The 12,708-nt window shown below is 40.9% G+C and overlaps 1 protein-coding gene across 1 annotated transcript in view; it reads left to right on the top strand.

Moving 5' to 3' along the window:
* The window catches only part of TTC6 (tetratricopeptide repeat domain 6), a 308,030-nt gene that overhangs the window by 37,284 nt on the left and 258,038 nt on the right, over nucleotides 1–12,708 (top strand). The window contains exon 4 of the mRNA XM_077464674.1: nucleotides 9,782–9,979. Within this exon, the coding sequence (XP_077320800.1) occupies nucleotides 9,782–9,979 (198 nt within the window). The remainder of the gene's footprint in view (nucleotides 1–9,781; nucleotides 9,980–12,708) is intronic.

Raw genomic sequence — 12,708 nt, 5'->3', positions numbered from 1 at the left:
TTATCCTTATTGTTATTTTCCTTTTACTTTATATTTATTTTTATTTTCATTATTCCCTAAAAAAATGAATAGATACCGGCACTTCTTCATAACATACTTCCTTTATGAATTTAATCTCACCTGTAATTACCCTTTATATCCATTGATCTGAGTTAACTGATTGATGTAGGGATGTGCAGATATAGATGCATATATATGTATACATACATCCATGTTTCCAGTTTGTCTCATTCATTTCCCCCTTCTTTTCTCTCCTTTTTTATTTTTATTTTATTTTCTTTCTCCCGGAGCACATTCACTTATTATGGTCTGATTTAATTTTTGTTTTAATTTTTGTTTTTTAGCAATTTTAATTATAATTTGCATTTAAAAATACAGATAGAACCCTGTACTCTAGAAGATCTGCAGGGGTCATATACATAAGGTAGTCGGTTAAGGAATTACCATTTTTATTAACGTATTGTTTATATAGCTTTTTATGTACATTTCTTATATTTTTTATATATATTTTCTATATACATTTTATTAATTATATCTGTGCATAGTTGTTGTCAATTTTCCCATTGTATACCGGAATTTAACATGTGGATTGCAGCGCTCTATAGCTTAACAATTCACCATGCCCTGAGTCCGCAATAGTTCAAATGTTTCTTACATTTGTGCTGGCACAAGGGAATATACAGCATGCTCCATAGTTTAACAATACATTATACCCCGTGTCCGCAATAACTAAAAAGTTTTTTTCTATGTTTGTGCTGTTATAAGGGAGCATACAGTACGTAATAGACATACAGCGGCTCTGGTAGGGCATTCCCACAGTTAAAATGGCGCTAATACATCGCGCAAGCGCAGAAGAGCACTGCACCCTACATAAACGCGAGGGTGCACCAACATGGCCGCTCCAGATGACGTCGCTCTGACGAAACGCGTAGGGCGTGGCCTAGGACGTGCACCTCATATTGGTATACAAGCAGCAACGCTGGCGCAGTTACTATTAAGGCGATCTGTTTTTACTGGATATTGTGAGTAACCTGACTTTTAAACAAATAAATCGTTCAAAAACAGTATTGCACTATGGTTGTACTTCTGTTTCCTCCTATGTGTATTTGCTAAACGGACTATTTGTGGAAGGAAAAGTGCAAAGCATTCCCCCAGCATAGCAGAAGCAGAGCCCAAGGAAAGCTGCACAGTGGCTCATACTGTGACTGCTCGGTTAACCCATTGAGGGTTTTTGGTCTGGTGAGCGCATATATATATCTTTTTCCTAACACAGAGTGGCGCACCGGAGAGGAATGACTTTAACCCTTCTGCACTAGTCACCTTGCTCTATCCCCCTCACTTGACAAAAATTCCATGCGTTTTTCAGCAACTGAATGATGCGACTTTGAAAAAATTTCTGTTGGACATTGAAAGATTTTTTTGTTATTTTTTCTTGGTACTTTTACTAACGCTTTGGACTGTCACTTTTAAGGATTCTGAACATAGAGCATAATTTATAGATATTGGTTTATGGTTTGCATATGATTTCTTTACTAAGCACATATGTATTATTTTTAATTATTTATTTTCATGCCATTTATTCACTATTTTCTTGCAACACATGTGCATTTCTGAGTTGCAAGTCAACAGACACACATTTTTTCTTTATAATCCTTTTTTTCCTTTCTCAATTTTATTTTAATATCTACTTAGATATACCAACACGTATTTTGGTAGATATCACGTATATAGTGGATTTTAGGAGATTTCCACATTAGTTCACATCAATTATTCAGATCATCAGCAGAGATAATAGATCACCACACACATATACATAATTTTGGCACCCACAGTGCACGTTAAAAAAGGTTTTAGCGCCAAAGCTTAATTTACACTTCAGATTTCTGGCCTACTCCTATATTTAGGGGCAGGTTTCAAGCACAGGCAGCTTCAACCTCTGGAGTTCATCTCACCATTATTAGTTTCATTCACTTCATATAATTGAATTCTACTTGATTTCACTTGATTTTATAGTTTTTTTCTTGACCCGTGTAGTGAATAGGTAGAATTTGTCCATAGCGCAATCTTATTTATTTTATTGCACCTCTGGAGGGAGCCTATTCCATATCTTCACAGCGTGTTGACTGTAAAGTGAATAGCTCAACACCAAGTTCACTATATGGACCCCTTATATATTTGTACATGTTGATCATATCTCTCAAGAAAGAATAAATTCAGTTCCTCTGATCTTTCCTCCTCCATGCCTCTTATCAGTTTGGTTGCCCTTCTCTGCACTTTCTCCAGTTCCCCCAGTGGCAGCTGGTGCTCAAAATTTTTTGGGGGGGGGGGGCCGCAAATTTTTTTTGAAAAAAAAGCAGCCACTGTGCCATCAAACACTGCCACTGTGCCCATCAAACGCTACCACTGGGCCATTAAACGCTGCCACTGTGCCCATAAAACGCTGCCACTGTGCCCATCAAATGCTGCCAGTGGGCCCATCAAATGCTGCCAGTGTCACACCCTCCGAGGATGGACAGTTCCCACCACAACCCCCCCCCTCCCCACAGATGGATCACGGGACACCCTGGGCCGCTCTCACCCCCCCCCCCCCCCAGGGATGGATCGTGGAACACCCCGTGCAGGAGGACCAGTGCTTACCTTGGTAAGGTGTCCTCTTAACGGGAGTCTCCTCTCCAGTCTTCCTCCACTCTGTTCCACTTCCTCCAAAGCGCTGAGCATCCAATAGGGATGCCTGGTGCTTTGGCCAGAAAACCAGTCTCACTGACCTGCCTCCAGATTGTAAAAGTAGCGAATATTCATTCGCTATGGTCACACAATTGGGTGGGATTAGGGCATACTCTCTGTGCCCCGAGCGCACCCTTTTTTTGAAGCCTATTAGAGCCTCCTGCTTCTGCCATAGGAGTCCATGTGTCCGGTGTCCTGAAAGGGGCTGGGCACATGGGTGGGGGGGAGGCGCCCATGCGCCCACAATTCACAGACTGCCACTGAGTTCCCCTATATCCTTTTTGAGAACTGGTGCCCAAAACTGAACTGCATTTTCCAGATGAGGTCTTACTAATGATTTTTACAGGGGCAAAATTATATCTCTCTCTCTCTCTCTGTGGAGTCCATACCTCTCTTAATGCAAGAAAGGACTTTGCTTGCTTTGGAAACCGCAACTTGGCATTGCATGTTATTATTGAGCTTATGACCTACCCATACCCCCAGATCCTTCTCTACTACTGATTCCCCAGTTGCACTCCCCCTAGTATGTATGATGCATGCAAATTCTTAGCCCCCAAGTGAATAACTTTTACATTTATCAACATTAACCCCCCTGACGGTATTCCCGAGTCTGGCTCGGGGTGGAATTTTCATACCAAAAGCGGTATCCCCGAGCCAGACTCAGGACCGCATCGCTGGATCCAGGAGGAGGTTTACTTACCTTCTCCCTCGGATCCAGCGTTGTCTCCCCGCTGTACGAGCGAGCCATGCCTCGCTCGATTTATCACGGAGCCGATCTCCGTGCCCTGCGAGCGTTGCGACGCATGGGGACGGAGATCGGCGCCAAATTCAAAAAGTGAAACACACAGTATACATACAGTATAATGTAATCTTACAGATTACATTGCTGTATGTAATTATTTCACCTCCCCTTTGTCCCTAGTGGTCTGCCCAGTGTCCTGCATGCAGTTTTATATAATAAAAACTGTTCTTTCTGCCTGGAAACTGGAGATTGTCCATAGCAACCAAACTGTCACTTTACATCAAAAATGGTTTTATACCAGCTAGAAAACAGCGATATTAAATTGGAATCACTCGCAGAATTGAGCGATAGCGATTTGTGGGGAGATCCGTCATCAAATACTGAAAAGTAATGACAGCGACAATTCTGCAACTGAGCAAATTTCAGTGTTTTTGATTTGCTTACATTATTGAATAATTTTTATTATTGTTATATTATTATTTGGTACAATTATTTATAGTTATTTATTATATTATAATTTATGATTTCATTTTTCAAACTTTATCATACCCGGGATGTCTGCTAGACTCTGGTTTGGACAGATTTAAGAGAGTTATTCCTAAGAATTACAGGACTACAATATAAAACGCCAAATTTTCATGCAAAGTAATGGTACCGCTTTTAGCACCTAAAATCCGAAATAATCGTACCGCCAGGGAGGTTAAACCTCATTTGCCACATAGTTGCCCAATTAGTGCATTGAGGTTGGCTTGTAACTTGGAGGCATCCTGCATAGCTTGGTGTCATCTGCAAAGACAGAAATGTTACTTTAAATCCCAGACTCAATATCATTTATGAAGGTATTAAAAAGTAAGGGTCCCAGCACTGAACCTTGGGGTACACCACTGATAACCTTAGACCATTCAGAGTAAGAGTTATTAACCACGGCTTGTAGACTTTACCTTACACATGAGCTGTGTGTGTGGAGCTGTGTCAAACGCTTTTGCAAAATCCAAGTATAATACATCCACACCCACCTCTCTGTCCAAGGTTTTACTTACCTCCTCATAAAAAGAAATCAGATTTGTTTGATAACTTCTGTCTTTCATGAATCCATGTTGTCTGTTGCTTAAAATATTTTTTTCCAGCAAGAACTCATCTATGTGGTCTTTTATTAAACTCTCCAGTAACTTCCCAACCATGGAAGTTAACCACTTCAGCCCCGGAAGATTTGGCTGCTCAATGACCAGAGCATTTTTTGTGATACGGCACTGCGTCGCTTTAACTGACAATTTCGCGGTAATGCGACACGGTACCCAAACAAAATTGGCCGACAATTTTGAAATAAACACAATATTTTGTACTTTTTACTATAATAAATATCCCCAATTTTTTATAAAAAAAACATTTTTTTTTCTCAGTTTAGGCCGATATGTATTCTACATATTTTTTGTCAAAAAATCACAATAAGTGTATATTGATTGGTTTGTGCAAAAGTTATAGCGTCTACAAAATAGGGGATAGATTTATGGCATTTTTTTTTTTTTTACTAGAAATGGTGGTGATCTTCGATTTTTATCATGACTGTGACATTATGGCGGACACATCAGACACTTTTGACACATTTTTGGGACGATTGACAATTATACAGCGATCAGTGCTATAAAAATGCACTGATTACTGTATAAATGTCACGGGCAGGGAAGGGGTTAACACTAGGGGGCAATCAAGGGGTTAAATGTGTTCTCTGACTGTGTGTTCTAACTGTAGGGGGAAGGGGCTGACTAAAGGAGATGACAGATCGTGGTTCCTATCTATTAGAAAATCACAATCTGCATCTCCTCTCAGAACAGAACAGGGATTTGTGTGTTTACGCACACACACGTCGCTGTTCTGCCTCTTGTGCCCGCGATCGCCCATGGCCGGCCTTGAGCATCGGCACCCCCGTAGTGCAGCGGGTGCATGCACTTGTTATCCCGCTTAAAGGAGCACGTACAGCTACGACGGCTTGCGTGAACGTGCCGACCTGCAACAGTATAATGACGGCGGCTGGTCTGCAAATGGTTAAACTAACAGGTCTATAGTTACTTGGTAAAGACTGTTCCCTTTTTAAATATGGGCACCACATTTAACCCAGTGGCACTATTCCTGTCATCAATGAGTCCCTAAAAATTATATACATTGAACAACATTTTTTATATTCTCTTTTTTTGTATACACGGCAGTGCATGAAATGACACACTAACTAAAGGTAGAGAGTGCAAAATGAGGCTCCCATCTGCAGAGAAACCAGGTTTTATTCCCAAAGCTTAAAGTGGAACTTTACCCAAAACAACTTGATAAAAATATAAAATAAAAATATAATGTTCTTCAACATGGAACATACATTCCGCATTAACAATTATGCGACCAAAATTAGGGTGTGCTGTGAACTGCCTCCGCCATTGTTCCTGTTACTTCTTACTGGAGGCTGCCATTTTGATGAAGCCCAAAACCCCTGCAGAAAATCATAAAGCAGAACTAAACTCATCAATTTACCAGTTTAAAAAAAATGTTACATTCCGGATATGCTGGAAATGCAAACTGCCACATTTGATTGTGTCCTCAACCAAACTGTCAAACCATCAAATGGCTGGTGTCATAACTGATCGCATGTGCAGCACCATGGCAATTGCAGTTCAAACAGAAGCAGCTTCCTTGCTGTAAAGGATAGGAGGGTTCAATTCCGCTGTAAGGCTGTCAGCAGATTGGCCTCTACAAACTCTACAAAAATGGAGAGCAACTGAGCATGTGCAGAACAGGGATACAGTGCATTACTGGATTTTAATCAGTATTGACACTTATTTATAATGTTTTACATAGCCATACCTGCAAAAAGGGCCAGTCTGAAGTGATCTAGCACAGTTTTTCTCAACTCCAGTCCTCAAGTACCCCCAACAGGTCATGTTTGCAGGATTTCCCTCAGATGAAATGGCTGTGGTAATTACTAAGGCAGTGAAACTGATCAAATCACCTGTGCAAAATAGTGGGTATCCTGAAAACATGACCTGTCAGGGGTTCTCGAGGACTGGAGTTAAGAAACATTGATCTAGCAGGACATTTTCTGCCTAAAGTTCCACTTTGATTGAACAAGCTGATTGGTTTCTGTGCAGAAGTGAGTCTGATTTTGCACTCTCCAGGTTTAGTAAGTAAACCCCATTGCATATGTATTTGGATCTGAATGATTCGAAGCTGGAAGACATTGATTAATGGGCATGTCATTTTAAGTACTTGTCCAGTTTTGACAGATGATGGAACAGCCCAACACAAAGGCACATTACTTCCCAGAATCTAATGTGTGTATTTTACATCTAGCCTTCACTGTGACTTTTGTATTTCCCAGAGGTGAATTTGTATGTTTAGTGAGCAGTGACCTACATTACTAATTAAATGTTATTTTAAAAGCACCTATGTGTGTCTTGTGTAGCTGACAGACCTTGCTCAACATAAAGTGCAATGAAGCATATGTAAAGTATTTTCTCATATTAGTTAAGTGATAACTTATTGTTAGTCCTGGTGTATTTTCTCAGTTATGGGCTCTAGTGTCAGAAATTTGCAGGGCCTGTAACATCATGACATTACAGCATTTGCCACAACTGCGGGATCTTTGGATAACTCAGATTTACCATTTTAGAATGTTGTCCATTAGTTACCACTGTCATACCTATGTAGGAGAAATCTTTGGCCTGATACTGCTTTCCTTATGTCACGTACACACGACCGGACTTTTCGAGGGACTAGGTCCGACAGACTTTCGACGGAGTTCTGACGGAGTTCTGACAGAGTTCTGACGGACTTTCCGAATGAACGGACTTGGCCACACACAATCACACCAAAGTCCGACGGATTTGAACGTGATGACGTACGACTGGACTAGAATAAGGAAGTTCATAGCCAGTAGCCAATAGCTGCCCTAGCGTCGGTTTTTGTCCGTCGGACTAGCATACACACAAGCGGATATCTCGGTAGGAACTGGGTCCGGCGGAGTTCTGGCGGAAAAATTTGAAACATGTTCCATTTCTAAAGTCTGTCAGACTTTTGCAAATCAAAAGTCCGCTGCAGCCCACACACGATCGAAAGGTCTGCCGGAATCATTCCGTCGGACTTTTGATGTTGAAAAGTCCAGTCGTGTGTACGCGGCATTAGATCAGAAATGATGTCAAACTAATGTTTTTTGAGGGTCTCATTTAGCGTTGCCAACTGTCAGTAAATTTCAGTTATTTTTACAACTGTCAGTAAATGAAAAATTTTATGATATAAAAAATCAGTCCTTTTTTGAGGATAGTGTTGGCTCGACAAGTATTAGAAAGAACCCCTTGACAGCTTTTGACAGCTTGAGGCAGCACCCACAGCCACTTATCCATGCAGAGTCTGGAGCCAGTTGGGATTATTTTTAAATAAAAGCAGTCTGGAGTCGGCAGCGGAAGGAGCAGGCGCCTGCATTTGCTGATCCTGCTCCTCTACCTCTGGTTGCGGAGTGATCTCAACTCTGCTTCACCTGCCACCTCTCTGCATAGATAGGAAGTTGGAACCTGGTTCTTGTCTGGAAACAACAGCTCCTGAGCCCTTTGCCCACAGCCCCACATGCCCCACAGCTACACTACACTCTCCTCCTGAGTAACTTATCTTGCTCTTCTGCAGCTGCAGTTCTCTATCAGGTACTGGCAGGGACTACCCCTGTACCCTGCACTCTGTATGCAGCACACCTCTGAAATCTACAATTTGTATGTAGCACACACTTGAACCCTACACTTTGTATGTAGCGCATACATGAACCCTGCATTCTGTACTTAATGCACACTCCTGGTATTTAATGCCCCTTTAAGACCCTCTCATTATTAGTGAAAGAAGTGATACTGCTGCCTTCTGAATGTGCTGCATGGCCCCATTGAGCTCAAGGGTCAGGTTTGACAGACAATACTGTCTGTGAAACTTGACATGTCGTGTGAAAATTGCTGCACTGCATGTAGCTAAGCATCAAAGCCATGGCAATGTGTACTCACTCAAGCAGCTGCTATGTTCATTTAGAGCAGACGTGTCAAACTCAATTTAATTGCGGGCCACATCAGCATTATGGTTGCCCTCAAAAGGCTGGTTATATATGTAAAATTAGATGTCCAGAGCACCCCACCCCAACTTACATCTGAGGCAAAGAGCCCCCCACCATCAGAAGTCTGAATCCCCCCTTCTCCCTTACATTAAATATAGATCTTAAACGTAATGTATATCTAAAGCCAATTTTTTTATTGGATAAAGTATGGAAAATTTAAACCACTGTCGGTGACTTAGTGCTTTCTGTATCCTTGCTAAAAATATTCACCCTCTGTATTTGTCCTGGTGACCACTATCCTTAAGACAAAATGTAATGCAAAATCCAGAATTTTAGAGTTGTCAACAGGAAAAAGAAATTGGGGGAACTCCTCCAATGGGGGTGCCTGTACGAGTGCCAATTTTTTAAGAGGGGATTTACCTTTTAGAGAGATTTCCTCCTACTTCCTGTTTTCTCATAAAGTTTAACCATATCCTAGTTTATCCAACATTAAAGGAAACGTTTTAGCTTTAGATAGACTTTAACATTAGAGAATGTCTCCATGTATCTATTTATAGATTGGTCTGTAGAATCATAGGTAAAATTTTTAATAGGGTTGCACTAATACCAATTTTTTTAGCAACGAGTATGAGTACTGATACTTTTTGTTTTTTTAAGTACTCGCCGATACCAATTACCGATACCTATTGCTGGCAATTAGGGAGATCAAGATGAATAGGAGCAGGAGGAGCAGGGAGAGTGTCTCCCTCATCTATCAGTGTACTGTGTAATATTACCATCTAGCTGAGACCAAGTGATGAAGAAACATAGAACTCCCAACACTTAGCACTGCAGGCCTCACAGCTAGGATAACCATGTTTTCATCCCCACTGACCTACCGCCCTATCCTTCTCTTATTCTTCCAGCATTAAAGTTGTACTTTTTGCATTAATTAATGCCTCTCTCCTCCTACCCCTGAGCCAGGCAGCAATCATGGTAATCTACAGAAACTCACATGTAAGTGAGAGAGAACCGCTCACAATGTACAATGTGTATGCCTGCTCCTCCTCCCTTTTGAGCACCGCTACCATCGCCACGGGAATTTATACTGTTGGTTTTATGGAAAGCATGTATAGGGTTGAGCATCACATTGAGATAAAGTTATAATGAATGCCCCCCTACTGAGACCAGCCCTGGGTATGTTTTAAAATAACCATTAAGCCCTTACTGCCTTAAAATGATATAATTATTAGTTTGATCTTTTGCAGCAGAGACCTCTAGATCCATGCACAGATGTTGCATTGACTGATAGCAAGCTGTCTATAGAATTATCTTTCACGGACAAGGATGAGGAAGAGACTGTTCAGCAAATATCTATCTCAACCCAAGAGAACCCTACCACATCAGTGCAGGATGAGGAAATGACAGATGAAGAAGCTAAACAAGTACTAAGATGTGCTGCGCAGGTATGAGACTTCATGACCTCAAGTTGTACATATACATGAAGATTGCTCAAAAGCCAGATTCCTGTCCTCTGGCAAGCATAGAGCAGGGGTCTCCAAACTGTGGCCTGAAGGCTGGATGCGACCCTTTGCTAGCCTTTATATGGCCCTTGGGGCACTGTGGCCTTCCAATGACATGGAGCACTATTCCTTCCACTGGCACCAACAATGGGGCACTATTTCTTCCACAGTTACCAATCATAGGGTACTAGTCCTCCTACTTATACCAATGATAAGGCATTACGCCTCCTACTACTGACCACCCACCCTGAGGCAATGCCTATTCTCAGTAATGCTGGGCCTGAGACATTTTCTACCCCCACTAGCCACAATCCAGCCCCCCTGAAGTCTGGTGGACATTAAACTGGCCCTTTGTTTAGAAAGTTTGGAGACTCCTTGCATAGAGCATCAGAATGACAAGTAGTAATGTCTGTTGATTTATTAAAACAAAGTGTGTATATGTGTTGTTAAGTGGGATATATGTTTTCTGTGACACATCTGCATGACTTTATTGCATAGCATGGGTGGAATCTGGAAATAGAGAGCAGTCAATGTATCTATAAAATGACTGAGGCATATTCAGTTGTAAGTATCCACACTTAGCTTAAGAATGTGTATAGCAGCAAAATAATGTACAATAATGGGGTGGGAATGGGCAAAGAAGAAATTGTTCAAGGAATTACCAATATCCACTTTGGTTACGGAAAACAGTTGACACTGAAATCATCTGAGGTTATCAAGCCATCAATGGTAAAGACATTGCCAATTTTCTGCAATTTTTACATTTTCTAAAAGTGGTTCCATGTTTTTCTCAAATATGTACAGTTAGGTCCATATACAATTGTGCTCATACGTTTACATACCCTGGCAGAATTTATGATTTCTTGGCCATTTTTCAGAGAATATGAATAACACAAAAACTTTTCTTTCACTCATGGTTAGTGTTTGACTGAAGCCATTTATTATCAATCAACTGTGTTTACTCTTTTTAAATCATAATGGCAACAGAAACTACCCAAACGACCCTGATCAAAAGTTTACATACCCCAGTTTTTAATAACGTGTATTGACCCCTTTAACATCAATGACAGCTTGAAGTATTTTGTGGTATTTGTGGATGAGACTCTATCTTCTCCGATGGTAAAGCTGCTCATTCCTCTTGGCAAAAAGCCTCCAGTTTCTGTAAATTCTTGGGCTGTCTTGCATGAACGGCACGTTTGAGATCTCCCCAGAGTGGCTCAATGATATTGAGGTCAGGATACTGAGATGGACACTCCAGAACCTTCACTTTATTCTGCTGTAGCCAATGACAGGTTGACTTGGCCTTGTTTTTTGGATTACTGTCGTGTTGGAATGTGCAAGTACGTCCCATGCAAGCTTCCTGGCTGATAAATGCAAATGTTCCTCCACTATTTTTGGATAACATACTGCATGCATCTTGCCAACAATTTTGACCAAATTTCCTGTGCCTTTATAGCTCACACATCCCCAAAACATCAGTGATCCACCTCCGTACCTTTCATCATAGGCCTTGTTGACTCCTCCCCAAATGTAGCATTTATGGTTGTGGCCAAAAGCTAAATTTTGGTCTCATCACTCCAAATGACTTTGTGCCAGAAGGTTTGAGGCTTGTCTCTGTGCTGTTTTTTGCATATTGTAAGCAGGATACTTTGTGGCATTTGTGTTAGTAATGGCTTTTTTTCTAGAGACTCTACCATGCAGCCCATCTTTCTTCAAGTGCCTCATTGTTGTGCATCTTGAAACAGCCACACCACATGTTTTCAGAGAGTCCTGTATTTCACCTGAAGTTATTTGTGGGTTTTTCTTTGCATCCTGAACAATTTAGTTATGGTTAAAATTTTAGTTGGTCTACCTGACCATGGTTTGGTTTCAACAGAACCTCTCATTTTCCACTACTTGATTTGAGTTTGAACTCTGCTGATTGGCATTCTCAATTCCTTGTATATCTTTTTATATCCTTTTCCTGTTTTATACAGTTCAACTACCTTTTCCCGCAGATCCTTTGACAATTCTTTTGCTTTCCCTATGACTCAGAATCCAGAAACGTCAGTGCATCACTGGATGAAAGATGCAAGGGTCTGTCAGGAGTCCAGAAATGCATTGAACTTTTATACACACATACTAATTAAAAGCAAACAGATTACAGGCAAGGATGGCTACCTTTTAATAGCCATTCAACCCCCTTTGTGTCCACTTGTGTGCATGTTATCAGGCCAAAATCACCAGGGTATGTAAACTTTTGATCAGGGTAATTTGGGTAGTTTTTGTTGCCATTATGATTTAAAAATAGTAAACACAATTGATTGATAATAAATGGCTTCAGCCTGACACTAACCATAAGTGAACACATTTTAGGAACTGCAACCATTTTTATACACAGCACCCCCATTTTCAGGGGCTCAAATGTAATTGGACAAATGAATGTAATCATACATAAAATCTTAATTTTTAATATTTTGTTGAGAATCCTTTACTGGCAATGACTGCCTGAAGTCTGGAACCCATGGACATTACCAAAGACTGGGTTTTCTCCTTTCTGATGCCTTTGCTAGGCTCTTCAGTTGTTCTTTGTTTGTGGGTCTTTCTGCCTTTTAGTTTTGCCTTCAGCAAGTGAAATGCATGCTCAGTTGGGTTGAGATCATGTGATTGACTCGGCCGTTACAGAATATTCC

Source organism: Lithobates pipiens, unplaced genomic scaffold, assembly GCF_037356315.1.
Source record: "Lithobates pipiens isolate NorthernLeopardFrog02 unplaced genomic scaffold, aLitPip1_a1.2 Scaffold_30, whole genome shotgun sequence".
In the NCBI taxonomy this organism is placed as follows: Eukaryota; Metazoa; Chordata; class Amphibia; order Anura; family Ranidae; genus Lithobates; species Lithobates pipiens.
The sequence above is the reverse complement of the archived record's forward strand: the minus strand, read 5'-3'. Positions and strand labels throughout refer to the sequence as shown.